Raw genomic sequence first — 24,185 nt, 5'->3', positions numbered from 1 at the left:
TGTGGAAATATCGCCCGAATTGTCCAAATAATATATCACAACCCACAATTGACCACATATCTTGGCGTGATTGAACCAATATCCTTGTAAAATCGCCACTGCCAAGGCCGTATTCAGGGGGGGGAGGGGGGTGGATGAGGGGGATCAAACCCACCCCCCGAAATGAATGAATATTTTTATATAAATAAATATATATTTTTAGCTGCATAGAAAAATCTTATCGAAGATGTTGAAGAAAAGCTGGAGGTTTTATTTTGAAAAACGCTTACCTATAAAAGCGTTTTTCAAAAGAATACTAGTTGAAAAGCCCGTCAAACGACAGTCGAAAAAAAACAAATTGTTTTTCTTCTCGCACCACAAATTTCATTTTTGGAAAATGTATTTCTGCTTTTTATGTGTGTTTGTTGTTCTTTTTGTGAACATGACTCGCTTTGTTTGGCCATAGCAACAACAACGAAACAGCCAAACACCCATGTGTAAATGAAATGGCGCAAAACCTGCGAAAAGAACCTGCCTTGGAGAGTGCAATAAAGAGATATTTCCAAACGTGCATATTCTTTTAACAATTTTGGTCACTTTGCCAGTTACTCAGGGATGGAAAATACAATTTTTAAGAAAGTACAAAAAAGGTATTTTTTTGAGCGGAAAGGTACTTTTTGCTAAATTTCAACAAAAATTTCACTGGAAGATTATTGTCAAGAGACTAAATTTTAAAGAAAATAAAATTTTGACAAAATTTTCTATATAAATAAAATTTTGAAAAAATTGTCTATAGAAATAAAATTTTGCAAAAAAAATTCTGTAGAAAAAAAATGTTGCAAAATTTTTTCTATAGAAATAAAATTTTGCAAAAATTTCCTATAGAAATTAAATTTTTACAAAATTTTCAATTGAAATAAAATTTTGACAAAATTTTCTATAAAAATAAAATTTTGCAAAAATTCTATATAGAAATACAATTTTGACAACATTTTCTACCGAAATAAAAAATCGACAGTATAGAATCGCATACTTTTTTCGACTAAAACATTCTTGAGGTTCAATAAAATCCTGTTTTTGACTATGTCTTTTACAAAACCAAGATTTTCTTCCCACATGAACATGTCTGGTTTGCCATATTTGTAAAAGACTATTAGCAAATAAGGTTGATAAAGACTTTCTCAAAATATTAAAATATTTTGTCAAAGCTATTGTACCATAAATCTGATATCGACTCAAAAATGTCTACACAAAAGGTACTGAATCATTGGCGGGGGTACTACGGTACTGACCGGGGTGAAAAAGTATTGATAAAAGTACTATAGTACTGCATTTTCGATCCCTGCAGTTACTACGTGCTCATCCGAACGTTCATTTTCAACAATGAAGAGATTAAAGACGTATCTTAGAAATTCGACTAGCGAGAGTAGACTCAATGGATTGGCATTAATGTCGCCGAATAAATGTGCCGACTGAAGAAGTCATTGTTTTATTTGCTGCCCAAAAAGCCCGTCGGCTCAATTTAATATTATAAAACAAGTATATACAGCACTAAGTTCGGCCGGGCCGAATCTTAAATACCCACCACCATGAACCAAATATTAGGGTTTCCTTTGAAATTTCAGGAGGGCTTGAGGACACTTCCCGAAGATAAATTTAAAGATTTAACCTATGAGGACTATATCAGATTCTGGATTTATAAAAACCATTTTTGTTTGAGTTTTAGAGGAATCTCTTGTAAGTGTGCAAGAAAATTATAAAATAACGTCTTGATTTGAAATCTTAAATCTGTAGAAGTAAAATCTGGAAATTTTACATTGAGTTTCAAGCAATTTTCATGATCAGTGTGCCTTCTACACCCTCAAGAAGTGAAGTCAGTCTATATGGAGGCATTACCAAATGGACCAATAAAAACTTAATCCGATACACGTTTTTGTGAGCCTAAAATACCAGAATATTTACAATTTCAGGCAAATCAGATAAAAACTACGGTTTCTAGAAACCCAAAGAGTTAAATCGGGAGATCGTTCTTATACTAAAATATGGACCGATACTCACCGTTTTCAGCACACCTCTTTATGACCCGAAAATACCTCTAGATTTCCAATTTCAGACAAATTGGATAAAAACTACGGTTTCTATAAGCCCAAGACCCCAAATCGGGAGGTCGTTTTATATGGGGACCATACCAAAACATGGACCGATACTCACAATTTTTGGCACACGTATTTGTGGTCCTACAATACCTCTAGATTTCCAATTTCAGGTAAATTGAATAAAAACTGCGGTTTCTATAAGCCCAAGAAGTAAAATCGGGAGATCGGTCTATATGGGGGCTATACCAAAATATGGACCGATACTCACCATTTTCGGCACGCCTCTTTATGGTCCTAAAATACCTCTAGATTTCCAATTTCAGACAAATTGGATAAAAACTAAGGTTTCTATAAGCCCAAGACCCCAAATCGGGAAGTCGTTTTATATGGGGACCATACCAAAACATGGACAGATACTCACAATTTTTGGCACACGTATTTGTGGTTCTACAATACCTCTAGATTTCCACTTTCAGGTAAATTGAATAAAAACTGCGGTTTCTACAAGCTCAAGAAGTAAAATCGGGAGATCGGTCTATATGGGGGCTATACCAAAACATGGACCGATACTCACCATTTTCGGCACGCCTCTTTATGGTCCTAAAATACCTCTAGATTTCCAATTTCAGACAAATTGGATAAAAACTGCGGTTTCTATAAGCCCAAGACCCCAAATCGGGAGATCGGTCTATATGGGGGCTATACCAAAATATGGACCGATACTCACAATTTTTGGCACACGTATTTGTGGTCCTACAATACCTCTAGGTTTCCAATTTCAGGTAAATTGAATAAAAACTGCGGTTTCTACAAGCTCAAGAAGTAAAATCGGGAGATAGGTCTATATGGGGGCTATACCAAAACATGGACCGATACTCACCATTTTTGGCACACCTCTTTATGGTCATAAAATACCTCTAGATTTCAAATTTCAGGCAAATTGGGTAAAAACTACGGTTTCTATAAGCCCAAGACCCCAAATCGGGAGGTCGGTTTATATGGGGACTATATCAAAACCTGGACCGATATAGCCCATCTTCGAACTTGACCTGCCTGCAGACAAAAATGTGCAAAAATTCAGCACGATTGCTTCATTATTGAAGACTGTAGCGTGATTACAACAGACAGACAGACGGACAGACGGACATCGTTATATCGTCTTAGAATTTCTCCCTGATCAAGAATATATATACTTTATATAGTCGGAAATCGATATTTCGATGTGTTACAAACGGAATGACAAACTTATTATACCCCCGTCACCATTCTAGGGTGGTGGGTATAACAAGTAAGGAAAGTCTAAAGTCGGGCGGGGCCGACTATATTATACCCTGCACCACTTTGTAGATCTAAATTTTCGATACCATATCACATCCGTCAAATGTGTTGGGGGCTATATATAAAGGTTTGTCCCAAATACATACATTTAAATATCACTCGATCTGGACAGAATTTGATAGACTTCAACAAAATCTATAGACTCAAAATTTAAGTCGGCTGATGCACTAGGGTGGAACACAATGTTAGTAAAAAAATATGGGAAACGTTTAAATCTGAAGCAATTTTAAGGAAACTTCGAAAAAGTTTATTTATGATTTATCGCTCGATATATATGTATTAGAAGTTTAGGAAAATTAGAGTCATTTTTACAATTTTTCGACTAAGCTGTGGCGATTTTACAAGGAAAATGTCCATTTTTGTCGAAATCAGAAAAACATATATATGGGAGTTATATCTAAATCTGAACCGATTTCTACCAAATTTGGCACGCATAGCTACAATGCTAATTGTACTCCCTGTGCAAAATTTCAACTAAATCGGAGCAAAAAATTGGCCTCTGTGGTCATATGAGTGTAAATCGGGCGAACGATATATATGGGAGATATATCTAAATCTGAACCGATTTCAATAAAATTTGGCACACTAGACTACACTGCTAATTGAACTCGTAGTACAAAATTTCAACCAAATTGGGGTAAAACTCTGGCTTCTGGGACCGTACTAGTCCATATCGGGCGAAAGATATATATGGGAGCTATATCTAAATCTAAACCGATTTCTTCCAAAATCAATAGGTATCTATTCTGAGCCAAAACACATACTTGTTCCAAATTTGAAGTCGATTGGACTAAAACTGCGACCTAGACTTTGATTACAAAAATGTGTTCACGGACAGACGGACATGGTTATATCGACTCAGGAGCCCACCCTGAGCATTTTTGCCAAAGACACCATGTGTCTATCTCGTCTCCTTCTGGGTGTTGCAAACATATGCACTAACTTATAATACCCTGTTCCACAGTGTGGCGCAGGGTATAAATATTGTATACATACCTATGCATAAATAAAATTGTCTACACATGAGATTATATGAATATTTTTTTTTTTAGTTGAACCAAACTAAACTAAAACTAAAACTAACTAAAAATTACTTAGACCACTTTAGACCGAACAAACCTTTTTGCCATTTTTGGGTTGGACATTTTTTAAAACTTTAGTTAAAGGCTAAGTACAATATTAACCATAACTTTTGATAGAAATGTCCAATAAATTCGAACTTTTGACAGGATGCAATTCACATCAATCCGAATAAAAAGCAGCGAACTCCATCAAAACATGCTAGTCGACTTAGGGCACTCTGGAATGAGAGCATCGATATTAAAAAGTTTGTTTTTGATATTTACCAATATCGGAACAATAAATATCATATATTTTGAATGATACAGTCTTACTTTGTGACAGATGTTTTCTTGTCATAGTAACACATTCAAGTTATTATACATTCCACTCCCACGAAAAGTTCATGGGAAATATGAAACTTCGAAATGTGAAATAACAATCTCTTCGAATTAAATAAAAGAAAAAACTCCTTAAACAGTATGTTCACCATGACAGGATTAGTTGAGAAATAGTTTATTAAAAATATGGCATTAATAAAAATGTCTTAAGCCCCAAACAATAGTCAAAATGGGCTCATATTATTAACATTAGTAAAAGCTTTGTTGAATTTGTTTTCTTTTTTATTCATACGGTCTATAATATAGAAATTTAGCTAATTAAATAAATTAATTCGTTAACTAAAATTTTATTTTAGTTTTGTTTATAATTGTGCTAAACCATTTCACATAGGGCCTGTTCCAAACCGAAACTTTTTACTATAGTGAAATACCAATTTACTATGATGAGAAAAAAATGCTAGTTTGATGTACCCATTCCTTTAGCAAATAAAACTGATTTTTATTTATTTTGAGATAATCAAAATATGCCAAGCCGTGTGATGTAGTAAATGTCAAAAAATTTCAACAAATGTCAAATTTCTTACTAGCCTCCTGGCCTTTTGAAATTATACTCACCTCGATTTACATCAAATTTTTACCAATGATAGTAAAAAGTTTCGGTTTCGAACAGGCCCATAGCTTTAAATATTTAACGAATGTATTTAGCAGTCGTTTAACGGTTGCTCGATAAACGGAAAAAATTATATCCAAAGAGTACCATGTAAACGTTTCGACCTCTTTGTTTTTTGGTGGGGATTTCTCTATTTTTATTTGTTTTTTCCAATAACAAAATCTTCTCACCTGGTTGGTATCTGTCAATTCATTTAACAAAGTGTTCGTATATTTTTTCCATTGACAAATAAATAAATAAAAACACAAGTATAAAACAAATTATCCAATGTCATCTCAAAACTAAAAACAATTAAAACAAAAGTAAAAACACTAACACTAATTATAATTATAATGGTAACTAAAACTACTGTTTGTTTGTTTGTTTGTTTTGTGCTATGTTCATCTGAATAAATGAAACGGACAGTACGAGGGCAGTTCGGAAACTTCTTAGCCTAGCACATAAAGCGCGGTATAAACAGAAAAAAGTTAAGTGTTTTGGAAACTTCCATCTCTGTTATGAACACATTTAAATTTTGTTTCGATCTGGCAACTCCTTCATATAGAAACAGCAAAGATAATTGAGTATAACAAGATTGAGCATTGTGCTCTTATCAAGAGAATACAAATGTCAAGGTGTAGAGGGCTATGAGAAAAAATTGTTTTATTTGTCAATTATTTCCAAAGCAGCCCAAGAATAAATTTAAACGGCAATATTCACATAAAACCATAATGAATATTTGCTTTAAAATACACATACGTTTTATTTTAATTTTCTACAATCGTTTTGGTACTGCTTTTGTGGGTTTTTATTCAGAAATTTATGAAAAACACCAATGTTATGATATTTTCCGACGCAAACGGCAGTACATTTGAGAGACACGTCGACGCAAACTTTATGATATTTTGTTGGCAGAGTCCTCTGATGCTTCACTTTTGCTATGACAAGACTGCATCTTCTTCTCAATTATCTTTGGAAACAGGTTTTCAAAAAAGACTTATCCGCAATTTTTTACATTGGAAAAATTAGAAATGCGTACTGTCATTAAATATTTACATAAAAAAGGTTTATGGGGACAAGAAATTCACAATGATATGGTGAATGTGTTAGGTGAAAGTGATCCTTCATATGCAACAGTAAGGAATTGGGTTGCTGAATTTAAACGTTGTCGTACAAGCATTGAAGATGAACCACGTAGTGGACGTCCAAAAACAGCAACAACAACAGAAATTGTAGTCAAAGTGCATGATATGGTATTAAATGATCGACGAATAAAAGTGCGTGAAATTGCTAATATCATGGGCATCTCAAATGATCGAGTCCATTTAATTTTGCATGAAGAACTACAGATGAAAAAGCTTTCTGCAAGATGGGTGCCGCATTTGTTAACAGTCGATCAAAAACGCATACGAATGAACATTTCTCAAGCTTGTTTGGATCGTTTTAAGCGAAATAAAATGGATTTTAAGCGTCGTTTCATAACTGTTGATGAGACATGGATCCACCACTATACTCCAGAGACAACAGAACAATCCAAACAGTGGACTGAAGCTGGAGGAAGTGCCTCAAAGAAGGCAAAAACAATTCAATCGGCTGGTAAGATTAGGGCAACGGTTTTTTGGGACTTCAAAGGTATTTTATTGATTGACTATCTGCAAAAGCGTAAAGCAATAAATTCAGAGTACTGTTGCAACCTTTTGGATCAATTAATTGTACAAATTCGAGAAAAACGTCCTGGCTTACAACACAAAAAAATAATTTTTCATCAAGACAACGCACCAGCGCACAAGAGTGTTTTAGCAATTGCTAAAATCAACGAATTAAAGTACGAGTTGCTTGACCACCCACCTTATTCTTCTGATTTAGCTCCCAGTGACTTTTACTTGTTCCCAAATCTAAAAAAATTCCTTGCTGGCAAGCGTTTTACCTCAAATGAAGATGCAATTACAGTTGTAAACTACTATTTTGAAGACCTTGAGTAAAACTATTTTAATCAAGGGATAGAATTGCTAGAAAAGCGTTGGACTAAGTGTATTGAAGTTTCAGGAGATTATATTGAAAAATAAAAATATTTTTGAAAAACTAACTATTCTCTTTCATTGATAGGCTAAGAAGTTTCCGAACCGCCCTCGTACATAGAAATAACTATTTTAGTTATTTTGAAGTCCCATCTCTGCGTGTATTGTATTGCTAGAATGTTAACGAAATGATTTGACATAACTATAAATATTTATTTAATATGTTTCTGTTTATTATATTTTAATATATTTCTTGTCATTTCATCAAATTAGAAATATCTAAAGTATAATCCATACAGACAGAGGAAAAATACAGAATGATAAGTTCACGGCAAGCTTTGCTGTAGAACATTATCCACAAATAAACATGACTTCAAACAAATATTCTTACCTTTTAAAAGTACAAATCAAAGCCACAAAAAATTGAAAAAAAAACGAAAATATTATGGTCATTATCGAAAAAGCCTTCGAGAATTTATGATCCCTCAATTAAGTTATCTGTTTACTTTCTAAATGTACATAGAAAATAGTTTTGTTAAAATGAGCATGGTAAAATTTTAATAAGATTTCCCTCGAGCTCGAAGGAATGAGTTATGGTCTTACTATTGAATATAAAAGTTTAAAATTTGCATTTTCACACACCCAAAGAAAAAGTACTTTCCTCAGGAACGAAATTTTAGACAGAAGAAATTCCCCCTTCTTATAAAGCATTTTCTTTTAGACCAAACATACCAATATTTATGGTGTGCAATTCACCGATTGTCTCTAATTCTTTTTATTTGCCTTTAAAGATTCTTTCGTTCCTCAGAAAAGAAAACTCTTCTTTCTGTGAATTTTCCAAAATTATTAAATGCCGATGAAAAATAATATGAATTCAAATCCAAGCAGTTTCTGACACTTACAACTTATTTACTTGCCGAAATTGCTTTATTTATTTGCTAACGAAATAACAAGCAGATTCCAAAACGGAAAAATACTGCGATAAAAATATATGAAATTTCAAATGACAGGAAGATGTATTTCTCATAATGGATAACACTTGAATTTTACATTTTAATATATCTCTATGTAATGTTATACACATATTTTTGGTTATGTAATTTTAAATTATATATATGTTGTTTATATTCACTTCTTCATTTTTGCATTTTTACATATTGAAAATGTATGTGTATTATTTTTATCTAGAAAGTTTAAATATTAATAACAAATAAAATTTTCTTTTCTCGTTTTGAATTTACATTGAAACAACTAGGGTATTTAATTATTACAAAAAAAATAATAATAATATATACTGCAATTAGCTTTATTGGATTTGTGTGTTATCTCTGCGTAAACTGAGTTCGCATCTGTAGAGATATCAATGTAAGGATTTCACACTTTCCTCAAACTCATCACATTCTGTTGCTTTACTCGATTTTTATTTTTTCTCTCTTCAATAGAGGTAAATGCGAAAATACATAAAATTTTTTGAGTGAGAACATCTATATGAAAAAAGCTTAAACATAACAGGCGTTTAAATCAGAATTTGTTAAATGTAATATAAATAGTTATTTAATAAAAACATTGCGGTGTAGTGGGAACACATTCTACTGTTTATCGAAATCTTCTTTGGTATACCCACTGCAATACCGTTTGCTTAAGAATAATCGCTCGGGTTTAGTTTATTTCTCGTAAAATAAATCTGTTGCCATACTTACAATTGCGCTCTCGGTATTGTTGTTGAAAAGTACTTTTGAATACTGAAACGGGCTTCAAGATGGCCAAATATTTTTGGCGTGTCATTTACATTTATTTTGTAAGCCGCAATGACATATGGTATACCATTGACCCCTATCTTACAATTAGACAGCAGTTATTGATAAGAGAGAAGTTGTATATGTGGGTTTAACAACCATCTTGTTTAACCTATCTTACTGTCATCATAATAAATATACCCCTACCATAGAACCAAAGCAGATTTAGTAAAGTAGTTTTACTGTCTGTTCGTGGAATTTTCGTTCTCCTCGAGACGAACGATTCGTCAAAAATCCCATATTGATATCTCGAAAACCAGAGTCTGTGAAATCCTAATTGTTTCGGTGTTCGATAGTAAATCATAAATAATGAGTTCATGGCAAATTTCAGGATTTTCTAGCAAATGTATCTAAAGTTATTTTAGTTTCAATCTAGACGAACGATTCGTCTCGAGTCGTGTTTCCTGAACAGGCAGTTAGTATTACAAAAACAAAAATGTCAGTCGCCGTTTTGAAACTTTGATTAACTGACAATTGATTTAAATGTGATTTAAATGCTTCGAAATATGAGGAAATGTATTACGGTTCGCAAGAACAACACAAGGGAACAAAGTTGAACTTTTTTTGTGTTGATTGGAAATTTATAGCAAATTTTTACTAATTTGAGGTCGATCAGCTTCGAGATATACCAATATTCTCTTTAATCCGTGCTTACATTGTTTTTCAATTTTCCAAGTACTTTTAGAGATATCGTCGAAGTTTAGAAAAAATATTAAATTTTTAACATTACTTTAAAAAATAAATATGGGACAAAAATTTTTTGGAATAGAAACAGTTATCTAAATATATTTCGAATCAAATTAGCTTTATTTCATTACAATCGGTTCACAAGCCTAAGCTAATGGTCAATGACAATGCTGCCACAAATCTAGTATTGCCACGGTTCACTATTCTTTGCATTTAATGCCGACGGTTTTTAAAAAGGTCCATTAATTAGTAGAACTAAGGCTATTCTTGAAAATATAATTAAGACGCAAATTGATTTTACATCATGATGTAACCTGTGTTTTTACTAAAATTGTTTTTAAGTTAGATTGAGAATCTTTCAAAAAATACTCTATACAAATGCTTATATCCCACTGTACCTACTCAGCTTATATTTACCCAAGATTATACATTGTGTGTGCTATAGGTGTAATTGTCATTGTAATTACCATTGGTCGTTGTAATTGTCATTGGAACATAATCTAATTATGATGAATTGCGAAACTACATTTCTTATTCTCTTTTTTCTTGCCACCTTTCATTTTCATTTCATTTTCTTTTATCACATTTCTTTAGAAATTACTTAGCGATGCCGATCGTTGGGCTAGACTCATAGCCCGTGGCAGTTTCCGTTTATCTGATCTACGTAGAGAGTTTCGCGGTTGGAGTGGAAAACATGAGAAACATTGCATCCTTCATAGTGTTCTCTCACCCCTGCGCATTAAATAGGCATGTGGGCGGCCACCGACAGCATTTCTAGTGATGAAGATAACCAACAATGATGATCCATCATTCTCAACATCCATGGGCATATCCATGTGCAAACATATGTCAAAGAGAAAAACAGTCAATTCACCAAAACTGAGAAAGAAATGACCTGAATCAGACCACCGGACAATCAATCAATCGTGTGATTGACACAACGCCCTGTACCATTTACTTATTTCTCCGTAGTGCTCAAAAACTAAGAACTATAATGGATAATCTTCAATTGTAGATTTCTTCCATTCTCCTATGTTTCCAAACCAAATACCACTGAACTTCTGAATATTATGCTTGTTCAAAAACAAAACAAAAATTATATCGCCATTCCTCGGTCCCAACGAATTAAAAAAAAAAAAAAAACAATCCTCACATACGTGAATTTTAAAACCTTTTTCGTTTATAAAAAATTCTCTTTTACAGAAAGAATTAAAAGTAAGACCTATTGTTATTGTATGTCCATCTGTCTGGAAGTTACTCCAAAGGCGGATGGTTAAACAAACAACTACAAGAAGAAGCAAGACATTTTATCACGATCTATGCGAATTTTATTGCTATTTTATATTTTATATATATATATATATATATATATATATATATATATATATATATATATATATATATATATATATATATATATATATATATATATATATATATATATATACTATTTTTGTAAATGTTATACTATTACTTTATTATTATTATAGAACTATGAATATGTATACTCTTCAAAAGAAACGAAACACTACAAATAAAAAAATGTTAATAAAAAAATTACCAATGTGTTTTGCTGTTTTATTTCAATGGTATTTTCTAATCATGTTTTTCCTTACATTTTTTTTCTATCGCATGTGATCTCTGTTATGGACTTAGTTGAAGACGCGAATAGCTCTTTTGGAGCGCCAATTAAGTGAAGAACGTAAAAAAGCCGAAGATTTGCAGTTTTCTGTTGATGAGGCCACGTTTTGTGGTGATGAATTAAATGTAAGAGTCAGTGTTATTTTGCCCAGTAATTAGTAGTGGAAAGCTTTCCTATGGTACACTGATATTTTTGCATTAAATTGGTACAACCCTTGAACTAGAGTTCAAGATTTCATTATTCCTATTTCATATGTTTTTATATTATTTACAATTTTCACATCACAGTTTTATTTCAGCTTAAAACCATATATTAGCTAAGCTATAAGAAAAGCATAATTTGCAAGGGAAAAATATGTTTTTTATTTGTATTTTATTAATAGATTTTAAAGATATACAACAGAGTTTAAATGCAATTTACAAATGTTTATGCAAAAAAATCCATATCTGGCAAAGCATATATGCGGTTTGCCTTGTGCATGAAAAATAATACATTTTCCTTCTTAAAAGTTTGTCTTAATTATATTCAATATAAAGTTTCTGTACTTCAAACATATACAGCGATAAACATCATTATTGACACACCAAACAATTTTGGTAATGTTACACATGTTAACCCTACTCGTAGCCTAGGCACCACTGATTTTCTACATTATCTGCCACTATTTACATATGTAAATATTTTGTTTCCTTTTTATACCCACCACCATAGAATGGTGATGGGGGTATAATAAGTTTGTCATTCCGTTTGTAACACATCGAAATATCGATTTCCGACTATATAAAGTATATATATTCTTGATCAGGGAGAAATTCTAAGACGATATAACGATGTCCGTCTGTCCGTCTGTCTGTCTGTCTGTCTGTCTGTCTGTCTGTCTGTTGTAATCACGCTACAGTCTTCAATAATGAAGCAATCGTGCTGAAATTTTGCACAAACTCGTCTTTTGTCTGCAGGCAGGTCAAGTTCGAAGATGGGCTATATCGGTCCAGGTTTTTATATAGTCCCCATATAAACCGACCTCCCGATTTGGGGTCTTGGGCTTATAGAAATCGTAGTTTTTATCCAATTTGCCTGAAATTTGAAATCTAGAGGTATTTTATGACCGTAAAAAGGTGTGGCAAAAATGGTGAGTATCGGTCCATGTTTTGGTATAGCCCCCATATAGACCGATCTCCCGATTTTACTTCTTGGGCTTATAGAAACCGCAGTTTTTATTCAATTTACTTGAAATTGGAAATCTAGAGGTATTGTAGGACCACAAATACGTGTGCCAAAAATTGTGAGTATCGGTCCATGTTTTGGTATGGTCCCCATATAAAACGACCTCCCGATTTGGGGTCTTGGGCTTATAGAAATCGTAGTTTTTATCCAATTTGCCTGAAATTTGAAATCTAGAGGTATTTTATGACCATAAAGAGGTGTGCCAAAAATGGTGAGTATCGGTCCATGTTTTGGTATAGCCCCCATATAGACCGATCTCCCGATTTTACTTCTTGGGCTTATAGAAACCGCAGTTTTTATTCAATTTACTTGAAATTGGAAATCTAGAGGTATTGTAGGACCACAAAGACGTGTGCCAAAAATTGTGAGTATCGGTCCATGTTTTGGTATAGCCCCCATATAAAACGACCTCCCGATTTTGTGTCTTGGGCTTATAGAAACCGTAGTTTCTATCCAATTTGTCTGAAATTGGATATCTAGAGGTATTAAGAGGTGTGCCGAAAATGGTGAGTATCGGTCCATATTTTGGTATAGCCCCCATATAGACCGATTTCCCGATTTTACTTCTTGGGCTTCTAGAATCCGAAGTTTTTAACCTATTTGCCTGAAATTGGAAATCTAGAGGTATTTTCGGGTCATAAAGAGGTGTGCCGAAAACGGTGAGTATCGGTCCATATTTTAGTATAGCCCCCATAAGAACGATCTCCCGATTTAACTCCTTGGGTTTCTAGAAACCGTAGTTTTTATCTGATTTGCCTGAATTTGTAAATATTCTGATATTTTAGGCTCACAAAAACGTGTATCGGATTAAGTTTTTATCGGTCCATTTGATAATGCCTCTATATAGACCAACTTCACTTCTTGACGGTGTAGAAGGCGCACTGATCATGAAAATTGCTTGAAATTCAATGTAAAATTTCCAGATTTTACTTCCACAGATTTAAGATTTCAAATTAAGACGTTATTTTATAATTTTCTTGCACACTTACAAGAGATGTTAATGATTCCTCTAAAACTCAAACAAAAATGGTTCTTATAAATCCAGAATCTGATATAGTCCACATAGGTGAAATCTTTAAATTTATCTTCGGGAAGTGTCCCCAAGCCCTCCTGAAATTTCAAAGGAAACCCTAATATTTGGTTCATGGTGGTGGGTATTTAAGATTCGGCCCGGCCGAACTTACTGCTGTATATACTTGTTTTATTTTTAACTTCGTAACCGAAGTTATCTATGCGACATTATTGAAATCGGTTCAGAGTTAGATATAACTCCCATATATCTTTCACCCGATATACACCCATATTACCACAGATGCCAAAGTTTAACTACGATCTACGTGAAATTTTGCATAGGGAGTAGAATTAACATTTTTACAAATTTGGTTGAAGTCGGTTCAGATTTAGATATCACTTCCATATATAACTTTCGCCCGATTTATACAGATACGGGTACCGAGGCCTAAGTTTTACTCTGATTTACGTGAAATTTTGCACAGGGTGTAGACTTAACATTCTTACTATACATGCCAAATTTGGTTTAAATCGGTTCAGATTTAGATATAGCTCCCATTTATATATTTAGTCCGATTTATACACAATACCACAGAGGTCAAATTTTACTCTGATTTACATGAGAATGAATTGGGAGAATATCATATGGAAAACGACGGTGAACTATCTGAATTAGACAGGTAGCAATGGTTGGTAAAGATGGACTTAAATTGGATAAGAATCCTCAATGGATGCGAAAACATGAAATTTTTCGTGAATCTTGTTTTAACGGCTCTAAACCAATTACAAAAAATAAATTGAGCATTTCAAACACATTATCGGTGAACCTGTACAATCCTTGGCTATTTATTTTATACCTGATAAAGATGACAGAAGATATTCAAAAGCAAACCCGCTTGATATATGGACTACCATGATGAGAAAAAAAGGAAGCGTCCTACAAGAAAATATGTGGGCAATGTTAAAAAACCAGTTTGTGTGGAGCACAGCTGGGTGCAAACCAAATGCTACAGTTGCCCAAAATATATATATTTTGAATTTTTATTTCCTCTTATTTTATTTGCATTATTTTCATATGAAATAATTCAAATCAACTAAAAGTTTCTTAAACCAAAAATATTTACATTTGCAAATAGTGGCAGATTTTGAAGAAAAATACAAAAATGTATTGAAAGACTGCTATATTGTAAATATTGTTAAATATGCACGTATTAAGAAATAGCACGAAAAATTAAACTCTGAGTCCAAATTGCATAAAAATCGGATAAATATTGTTGAAATGGCAAGAAAAATGAAATATTTACACACCCAAAAAAAAGTGAACCCACCGTGGAAGAAAATGTAGGTTTATTTTAGAACGTTTTAACTAAAATAGTTTTCTAATTGCAACATGTTACAAATAAGTTAATAATTTTTGTAAAATTGAAGAAAATTTATTAAAAATAATTAATTTTTTCTCTTGTTTAAGAAAATTTCATATGTTGAAAGAAAAAATTGGATTTAAAAATTGTTAAAATGTCTTTAGCGCTTTACGAAGTTCATGACAGGTACAATTTTAGTAAAATTTACTCATTTGAGAGACTTATGAACTCAATTTAAGCAAACTTCTGCCATTTTAGGAAAATATGAACTATTTTATTTTTTAGTAAAATTGTGCACTATATTTGTATACAACTTTTTTTCTTATTTTGAGTTCACGTCATTTACTCATATTGTGCAAAATTTAACTAAAATCAACTAATCTTCATGAACTAAAATGAAGTTCAGTTGGCATTAGAGCCCCATTTTTCTGGGTGCATTTGTATATAGCGCCAAAGCTAGTGTTAAAAGTGATATGAAGCTATTTTAAATTAAAAAATATTTTAATTCGGATTGTAACTACATTAAGTTTTTATTTTAGCATTTTTTTGTTCTTTAAATTTTTAGATTATAACAAATTAAAAAAGTAAATTTTTTTTTTGGTAGGCATTCCTTTTTATTTGACAACAGCATCCAGCCGTCTAGACTTTGAATGGACTAACTTGTTTATGTTATCTGTACCTACGTATGGCGAAATATGGATTCTTATCACGGTTGGAAATAAAATTTGATAGAATTTTCTATAGAAGAAAACTGTTGACAAAATTTTCTAAAGCATTAAAATTTCGACAAAATTTATAGAATATAGAAATTTATTAAAATAAAATTTTGACAAAATTTTCTATAGAAATAAAATGTTGACAACATTTTCTATAGAAATAAAGGTTTGGAAAAATTTCCTTTAGAAATTTGTTGTGCCGGTATAAATAAGTTTATTATAATTTGGCTGATAAGTCCCCGGTCTGACACATAGATGGCGTCGCTAGTATTAAATGCATATAGATAGAGCGTCTTTTGTGAAGCAACTTTTGTTATTGTGAAAAAATGGAAAAAAGAAATTTCGTGTTTTGATGTAATACTGTTTTCTGAAGGGAAAAATACGGAGGAAGCAAAATCTTGGCTTGATAATGACTTTCCGGACTCTGCCCCAGGGAAATCAACAATAATTGATTGTTATGCAAAATTCAAGCGTGGTGAATGAGCACGGAGGACGGTGAAATCTACAAAATGATTTTGAATGGCCGTAAAATGAAGTTGATCGAGATAGCAGAGGCCTTAAAGATATCAAAGGAACGTGTTGGTCATATCATTCATCAATATTTGGATATGCGGAAGATCTGTGCAAAATGGGTGCCGCGCGAGCTCACATTTGACCAAAAACAACATGATGATTCTGAGTGGTGTTTGCAACTGTTAACTCGTAATACACCCGAGTTTTTCCGTCGATATGTGACAATGGATGAAACATGGCTCCATCACTACACTCCTGAGTCCAATCGACAGTCGGCTGAGTGGACAGCGACCGGTGAACCGTCTCCGAAGCGTGGAAAAAGTACGCTTGCAAAGTAATGGCCTCTGTTATTTGGGATGCGCATGAAATAATTTTTATCGATTATCCTGAGAAGGGAAAAACCATCGACAGTGACTATTATATGGCGTTATTGGAGCGTTTGAAGGTCAAAATCGCGGTAAAACGGCCCCATATGAAGAAGAAAAAAGTGTTGTTCCACCAAGACAACGCACCGTGCCACAAGTCATTGAGAACGATGGCAAAAATTATATATACCTATATATTCTCCTCAACATTAAATTAATATTTCTGATAGGCACTAAAATTAGGTTATTTCAGTTCATATTTTATCAATAATAAACAAAAAATCATATAATGGTTGAATTAATTTAACTTAAATTTATTATTTTCCAATCGACGAAACGTCGAAAATAAAATTAAGCGTCGTCATTTCAACGAAGGATGGTTGAGTAAGAGTTAATCATATCTGTTCTGGGTTCACCGCAGTGTACACCACACTATACACTTTCTTCCAGTGATACCAATTTGGTGCTTTTAGCACCAAATTTAGTGCTTTTTTATTTCCAAAAAGCACCAAATTGCCTTTATAGTGCCTTTTCAAAATGTACCAACCTGTTGCTTTCTGGCGTTTTCATTTAGTGCTTTTTTCAATTTGAACAATATTAAGTTTAATTGACGATATCTTTTCAAACAAAAATTCGGATTAGACTTTCGAAAGCGTAAACACAACTACATTGCCAAATGTAGAATAGAATGTTATTAAGGTGGTACAAATTCTTTTTTAATCAATATTGGTATTTAGGGTATTGTTTAGAACCAATTTGGCGCAGACATACTTATACTCATATCTGGTAATAGGCATTTTTGGTGGGAAATGTCTAGCGACGAGTTCCGACTTTTAGAAGATGTAATTAAAAACGTTTGTATTAAATTATCAAAAGCGCTCATAACTGAAATAAATATTTTTATTTTGTTAAAAATGTTTTTTGTATCTGAACATCTACGTATTGATCAAATTTACAGTTTTGTTTCGGATTTCACACCATTTTGCTTGGAAACTATTTGGAATAATATTGAAAAATAATGTTTGGTAGTGACGGCCCACATGAACAGAAAGATATAGGCGGCGTTAGCTTTTATTCATTAGCTCTGCCAAGGACACTTTGCAGAAGTAAAGATGCCATATTTTTCATGCAATAGATTTGATGAAATTCACTTTTATTAGACCTTGATTTTGTAGAAGTGCTACTGGAAGTGGCGTCTATTTTCATTAAGAAGCTAGGATTAGCTTAGTAAAGCAGACGGTATTCACAAAAATCAATCACAATTTATGTCCGTGAAGTTAAAGTTTACTTTATCTTAGCGGAGACACAAACCGAGCTATATTCAGTTGGTACAACAGCTCAGCTAATTAATGAGCATAGCTCAATTACGTACGCAGGAAAAATGAATATTAAATAAAATTATGATTTTTTAATACAAAAACTATTGTCAGCAGACGAAGGTAAAACAATAAAGGGTGATACGGTCAAAATTTGGTCAAGGAAAACGCGTGTAAATCGGTGAAATCGTTTATTTAAAAAATCAAATTAAATTTCTTTTTCAAGTTCAATTAGTATAAAATTCAGGAAAAATATTCAGTTAGGCTTTCGCTTTTCCAAATCCGAATTGCCGGGCCTCACGCTTGACACCTGCCATCAGATTTTGTACAGCCACCTTGTCCACCTTCTTCGAAATAGCTGCTACCTTTCCCCTTCCTTTTGCCGTATAAAACTCCTGTCCCGGAAGCTGCTTGTAGTCGGCTTTGACGTAGGTTTCGTCGTCCATTACCACGCAGTCAAACTTCGTCAGCATCGTCGTGTACAGCCTCCGGGATCGCGCTTTGGCCGTAGCATTTTGTTTATCATCCCGATTTGGAGTCACTACCTTCTTGTAAGTCGATAGTCCGGCTCGTTTTTTGGCTCGATGCACGGTTGTAGACGATACACCCAGCTTATTTGCGGCATCTCGGAGAGAGAGGTTAGGGTTTCGCTTGAAACTACCGGCAACTCTCTTTGTCGTCTCAGCGGCTTCCGGTTTTCGATTTCCCCCCTATCCAGACTTCCTGGCTGTCGACAAACGTTCCCCAAACACTTTAATTACATTTGTAACGATTGATTTGGCAACTTTTAGCGATTTCGCCAGCTTTGCGTGCGAGTAGCTCGGATTTTCGCGATGCGCGAGCAAAATTTTGATACGCTGCTCTTCTTGCTTGGACGGCGTTTTGACAACTGAAGAGTGAATTCCAAAATCAAAATAGGAGCAACATTCTACACACACACCTTCAAAATGAGGGGTGTTCAGGTTTTTTAAATGCAAAATTGAAAGAAATACGTCAAGTTTATATTGACCAAATTTTGACCGTATCACCCTTTATAATAGAAATATGATTTACTGAATATCTCAAAGATTTGGACAAAAATTGCATTATAAAACTGAAATTTTTGTAAGGATATGAATCACTCTGTACCAAATATAAGTAACGGATTTCATTCTGAATTTATCGAAAATCTATTGAAGGATGGTGTTTTTCAAGTCAACAACATTCTAAATAATAAGAATAAATTATTGGATGTGATTCTAATGAATGAACTAGAAGATGTATCCCTTTCATGCATCAACGCTATTATAAATCCAGAAGACCCTTATCATCCCACTATCTGGACCGCCCTGGAACAACAATAAATTAAGTAACTTAAAAACATGAAGAATAAACTTTACAAAAAGTATAAAAAATCTGGCACAGTTCTCAAACATCTCAGCAATTTGGTATTCTCTTATTTCGTACTCTCTCACTTCTCTTGAGTTAATGCCAACTGCTAGTAATTGTTGTTGTTGAGTGCAATCACACTTAAGTGCCAACCTCGTTTTTTGTTTACTGAGCGTTGTTACGATGTCGATTGGTTTAAGATTGCAAGACACTGCATACGTTGTTATATACTATTGGTGTTTTTATTCTCACATTTGTATCAATGTTGTTACTCACTGTCACCGACATTTTGTGGGTAAGATTGCAATACGAAAAAAGCCACCGGTTGCAGTTCTCTGCTCTCCACTCCTTTTATATCTCCTAATATTGTGTTGAGTTACATGGAAAAGATAAAATGTTCTTTTCGTCCGGGACCTGATGGTATCCCCAGTAACATACTAAAATATTGTGCTCATTCTCTATCGACTGCTCTTTCTATTCTATTTAACGAATCTTTGCGAACTGATATCTTTCCCACTCTGTGGAAGGGCTCATTTATCATTTCACTATTTAAAAGTGGAAACAAGTCTGGTATTACTAACTACAGAGGCATTGCTAAACTGAGTGCTATTCTAAAACTAATGGAGAATATTATATCTGGTTTTTTGGTTCATCTCCTCTTTTCTATCACCCAAACAACATGGCTTCCATAAATGTTGTTCAACCTTAACAAATGTCTTGGAACTGACCACAATGAAGGCTTTACAGTCTCATGTCGCCTATACTGATTTTAGTGAAGCGTTTGACAAAGTAAATCACTCACTTCTACTGTACAAATTACATCGCATGGGTTTCAGTGACTTATTGGTATCCTGGCTTGAAGGTTATCTGACAAATCGAACTCAATGTGTAGTATTTGATAACAGTATTTCGGAATCGATACATGTGCCTTCCGGTGTTCCTCACGGCAGTCATCTTGGACCTTTATTGTCCTGTTTATTTATAAATGACTTCCATCAGCAATTCGATTTGGTAATACACTTATGTATGCTGACGATGTTAAAATTATGAAAATTATCCGGAATAGTGATGACCAAGCATTACTTCAATCTGATCTAAATACCATGTACAACTGGTGTTCTCTAAATATGATGGAACTGAACATAAAAAATGCAAGCACATCTCTTTTAATAGATTGAACCACATTGATACAAATTACTATATTAATAACGACATGCTTGAAACTGTTGAATCCTTTAAGGATCTCAGAATACTGTTGGATCGGAGACTAGATTTTAGATCTCACATATCTATGACCGTCAATAAATCATATGGATCACTTGGATTTGCCAAACGCTGGAGTAAGGCGTTTTCTGACCCATTTGTAACAAGGAATTTGTACACTTCACTCGTGCGTCCACTCCTTGAATATGGATCTGTAATATGGGACCCACAGTATCAAATACACTGCAACCGTGTTGAATATGTACAAAAGCAATTTCTACTGTTTTGTTTACGTCGGAACAACTGGACTCCTCAAACCATGCCATCTTACAAGGAAAGACTTACACTTGTCAAATTGCCTACACTGAAAAGTAGACGTACTATGCTGAATATCGTTGATGTTATTAATGGTAGATTTAAATCTGAGTTCCTTCTTAACAGTATCTCATTCAATATACCGTCAAGACCTACTCGTAATTTTGAACTGCTTCGCATTCAGTACTTTCGCACAAACTTTGAACATAACGATCCTGTTTGATCTTTCAGAAGATAAATATACTATCAAAAGAATTATAACACTATTATTAAATACTTAGGCATAATATACCATTTGTAAATATTGTAGTATAGCATTGTTAGTCTGTAAGGATTACTCCATAGATGAATAATAATAAAAAAAAAGTCACATTTTAGTATTTGAGCCACTGTGCCAAAAAACGGCATGGGGGGAATATACCAAGCAATATTGGAGACGGCTCTCCACGAGTAGAATACGAATCTGAAATCAGTTTATAAAAAAGAAAATTGGGTCTTAAACTCAAAGTTAGATTTTAGTCCTATTTTAGTATTTGAGCCACTGTGCCAAAAATCGGCATGGGGGGAATATACCAAGCACTGGTGGTACTAAAATCTGAGTTAAATCTGACTTTCAGCCTTAGACCCAATTTTCTCAAAAACTGTTAACCAATCGGATAAACTGATTTTAGATTCGTATTCTACTCGTGGAGAGCTGTGCTCCATCAGTGCTTGGTATATGCCCCCCATGCCGAGTTTTGGTACAGTAGCTCAAATACTAAAATCTGACTTTCAGTTTTATAACGCAATTTTTGCCCAAATCTGTGAGATATTCAGTAAATCTTTCATTTTTTTCAGTGCCTCATACATACTTCTATTATATTGTTTTACCTTCCTCTGCAGACAATAGTTTTTGTATTAAAAAATCATCATTTTATTTAATATTCATGTTTCCTACGTACGTGACTGAGCTATGTTCACTATTTAGCTGAGCTGTTGTACCAACTGAACATAGCTCGGTGTGTGTCTCTGCTAAGATAAAGTTAACTTTAACTTCACGGACATTCACAATTTCGCCTAAACTCTTTGTGTTAAGTTTTAAAAATAGTGGCAACATTACAGTTTCGGACACACTGAAAGCCAGCTGACTAAAAACAACCCCCAATTTATACACCATTGAGAAGAAATTTGTTTCAAATTATAGATGGATTTTTAAAATCGTGTTTTGTGCCATATAAAGGGTGATTCTTTTGAGGTTAGGATTTTCATGCATTAGTATTTGACAGATCACGTGGGATTTCAGACATGGTGTCAAAGAGAAAGATGCTCAGTATGCTTTGACATTTCATCATGAATAGACTTACGATCTGCCACAACGTCGAATTTTCAGTGAATGGGCCCTAGAAAAGTTGGCAGAAAATCCGCTTTTTTATCGACAAATTTTGTTCAGCGATGAGGCTCATTTCTGGTTGAATGGCTACGTAAATAAGCAAAATTGCCGCATTTGGAGTGAAGAGCAACCAGAAGCCGTTCAAGAACTGCCCATGCATCCCGAAAAATGCACTGTTTGGTGTGGTTTGTACGCTGGTGGAATCATTGGACCGTATTTTTTCAAAGATGCTGTTGGACGCAACGTTACGGTGAATGGCGATCGCTATCGTTCGATGCTAACAAACTTTTTGTTGCCAAAAATGGAAGAACTGAACTTGGTTGACATGTGGTTTCAACAAGATGGCGCTACATGCCACACAGCTCGCGATTCTATGGCCATTTTGAGGGAAAACTTCGGAGAACAATTCATCTCAAGAAATGGACCGGTAAGTTGGCCACCAAGATCATGCGATTTGACGCCTTTAGACTATTTTTTGTGGGGCTACGTCAAGTCTAAAGTCTACAGAAATAAGCCAGCAACTATTCCAGCTTTGGAAGACAACATTTCCGAAGAAATTCGGGCTATTCCGGCCGAAATGCTCGAAAAAGTTGCCCAAAATTGGACTTTCCGAATGGACCACCTAAGACGCAGCCGCGGTCAACATTTAAATGAAATTATCTTCAAAAAGTAAATGTCATGGACCAATCTAACGTTTCAAATAAAGAACCGATGAGATTTTGCAAATTTTATGCGTTTTTTTAAAAAAAGTTATCAAGCTCTTAACAAATCACCCTTTATAAGTGATGTTGCTCAATAAAATTTGGAAAATATTTGCAAAACACATTGACATTTCAGAATCTGTTATTTATTTTCTATAAAAACCTTCTAAATTTCCATACGATCATCGTACACTAAGGCTACACTGAAAAACTATTTACGTGATATTAAAGATTACGCAAACTACATTTTAGGATGCACAATTTACAAAATATTAAGGTCAAAGTTCTTTAACATAAAATAATTAAATTTTAATTAAAATAAAGAATATAATCTTTGCTTAAAAAATTTTTTCATTAAATTTAGGACACAAACTTTTTAAATTTACGTCCCTTTGTTAAGGTCGGATGTCTTTGACCTAAGGCATTTTTTTAAAGTAAAGAAACACATTTTTGATTCAATCGTCCTTAAAAACGCTTCAAATATAGGCTAAGACTTATTTTGAGGATTTCAAACCTTCGCTTTAAAGTTTTATTTTGGAATTAAGAAAACATTTTTTACTTTGAAGTATCCGTTATAATTTGGATTTTTAAACTGGCATTCGTTTGTACGTGAATAGCTTTTATATTCGATAAATGAGATCTGTATCCTAATTTTAATTTTATTGATCCTAGAATTAAAGCCAGGCAGGTCGCTAATAAATGTCTTTATTTTAAAGAAGCCGTATCTTTGGCTCGGAATCAATTGAGTGTACGCAGAACAAATATTCGTATACATTTTTCAGGTCTGTGACGGTGTAAATTGTTGTCCAGATAGGGATGCCAGACGTGCTCTTTTAAATGTGCTATTTTTTAATAAATGTACTCTTAAAATAAGATAGGCCAAAAGAGCACGTGAAAGTGCTCTATTTTTATTTATGTGCTCTTTTTATGCATCACAACATATATTATTCCAACGCGATTCAACTAAATTGAACATACGTAAATGTCGCACTACGAGATTTTCCTACGCCGTTATTTTCTAATTAACTAGTGTTTTACTTTATATATCAGAGTCGAAGAAGAGCACGCCGATATTGCTTCTTCACTTTGTAATCTGTTCTAAATGTAAACAAACTTCT

At 33.6% G+C, this 24,185-nt stretch overlaps 1 protein-coding gene across 2 annotated transcripts in view; it reads left to right on the top strand.

Annotated features, from left to right (window-relative positions):
* The window catches only part of CLIP-190 (Cytoplasmic linker protein 190), a 316,617-nt gene extending 305,508 nt beyond the window's left edge, over positions 1-11,109 (top strand). For both annotated transcript variants that reach the window (XM_075295900.1, XM_075295899.1), the window contains one exon: positions 10,558-11,109. In XM_075295900.1, the coding sequence (XP_075152015.1) occupies positions 10,558-10,710 (153 nt within the window). In that variant the 3' untranslated portion in view covers positions 10,711-11,109. The remainder of the gene's footprint in view (positions 1-10,557) is intronic.
* Positions 11,110-24,185: the final 13,076 nt, after the last annotated feature.

The sequence above is a fragment of the Haematobia irritans genome, chromosome 2 (genome assembly GCF_050003625.1).
Source record: "Haematobia irritans isolate KBUSLIRL chromosome 2, ASM5000362v1, whole genome shotgun sequence".
Classification (NCBI taxonomy): Eukaryota; Metazoa; Arthropoda; class Insecta; order Diptera; family Muscidae; genus Haematobia; species Haematobia irritans.
Note: the sequence above shows the minus strand (reverse complement) of the source record. Positions and strands in the feature narration are given on the sequence as shown.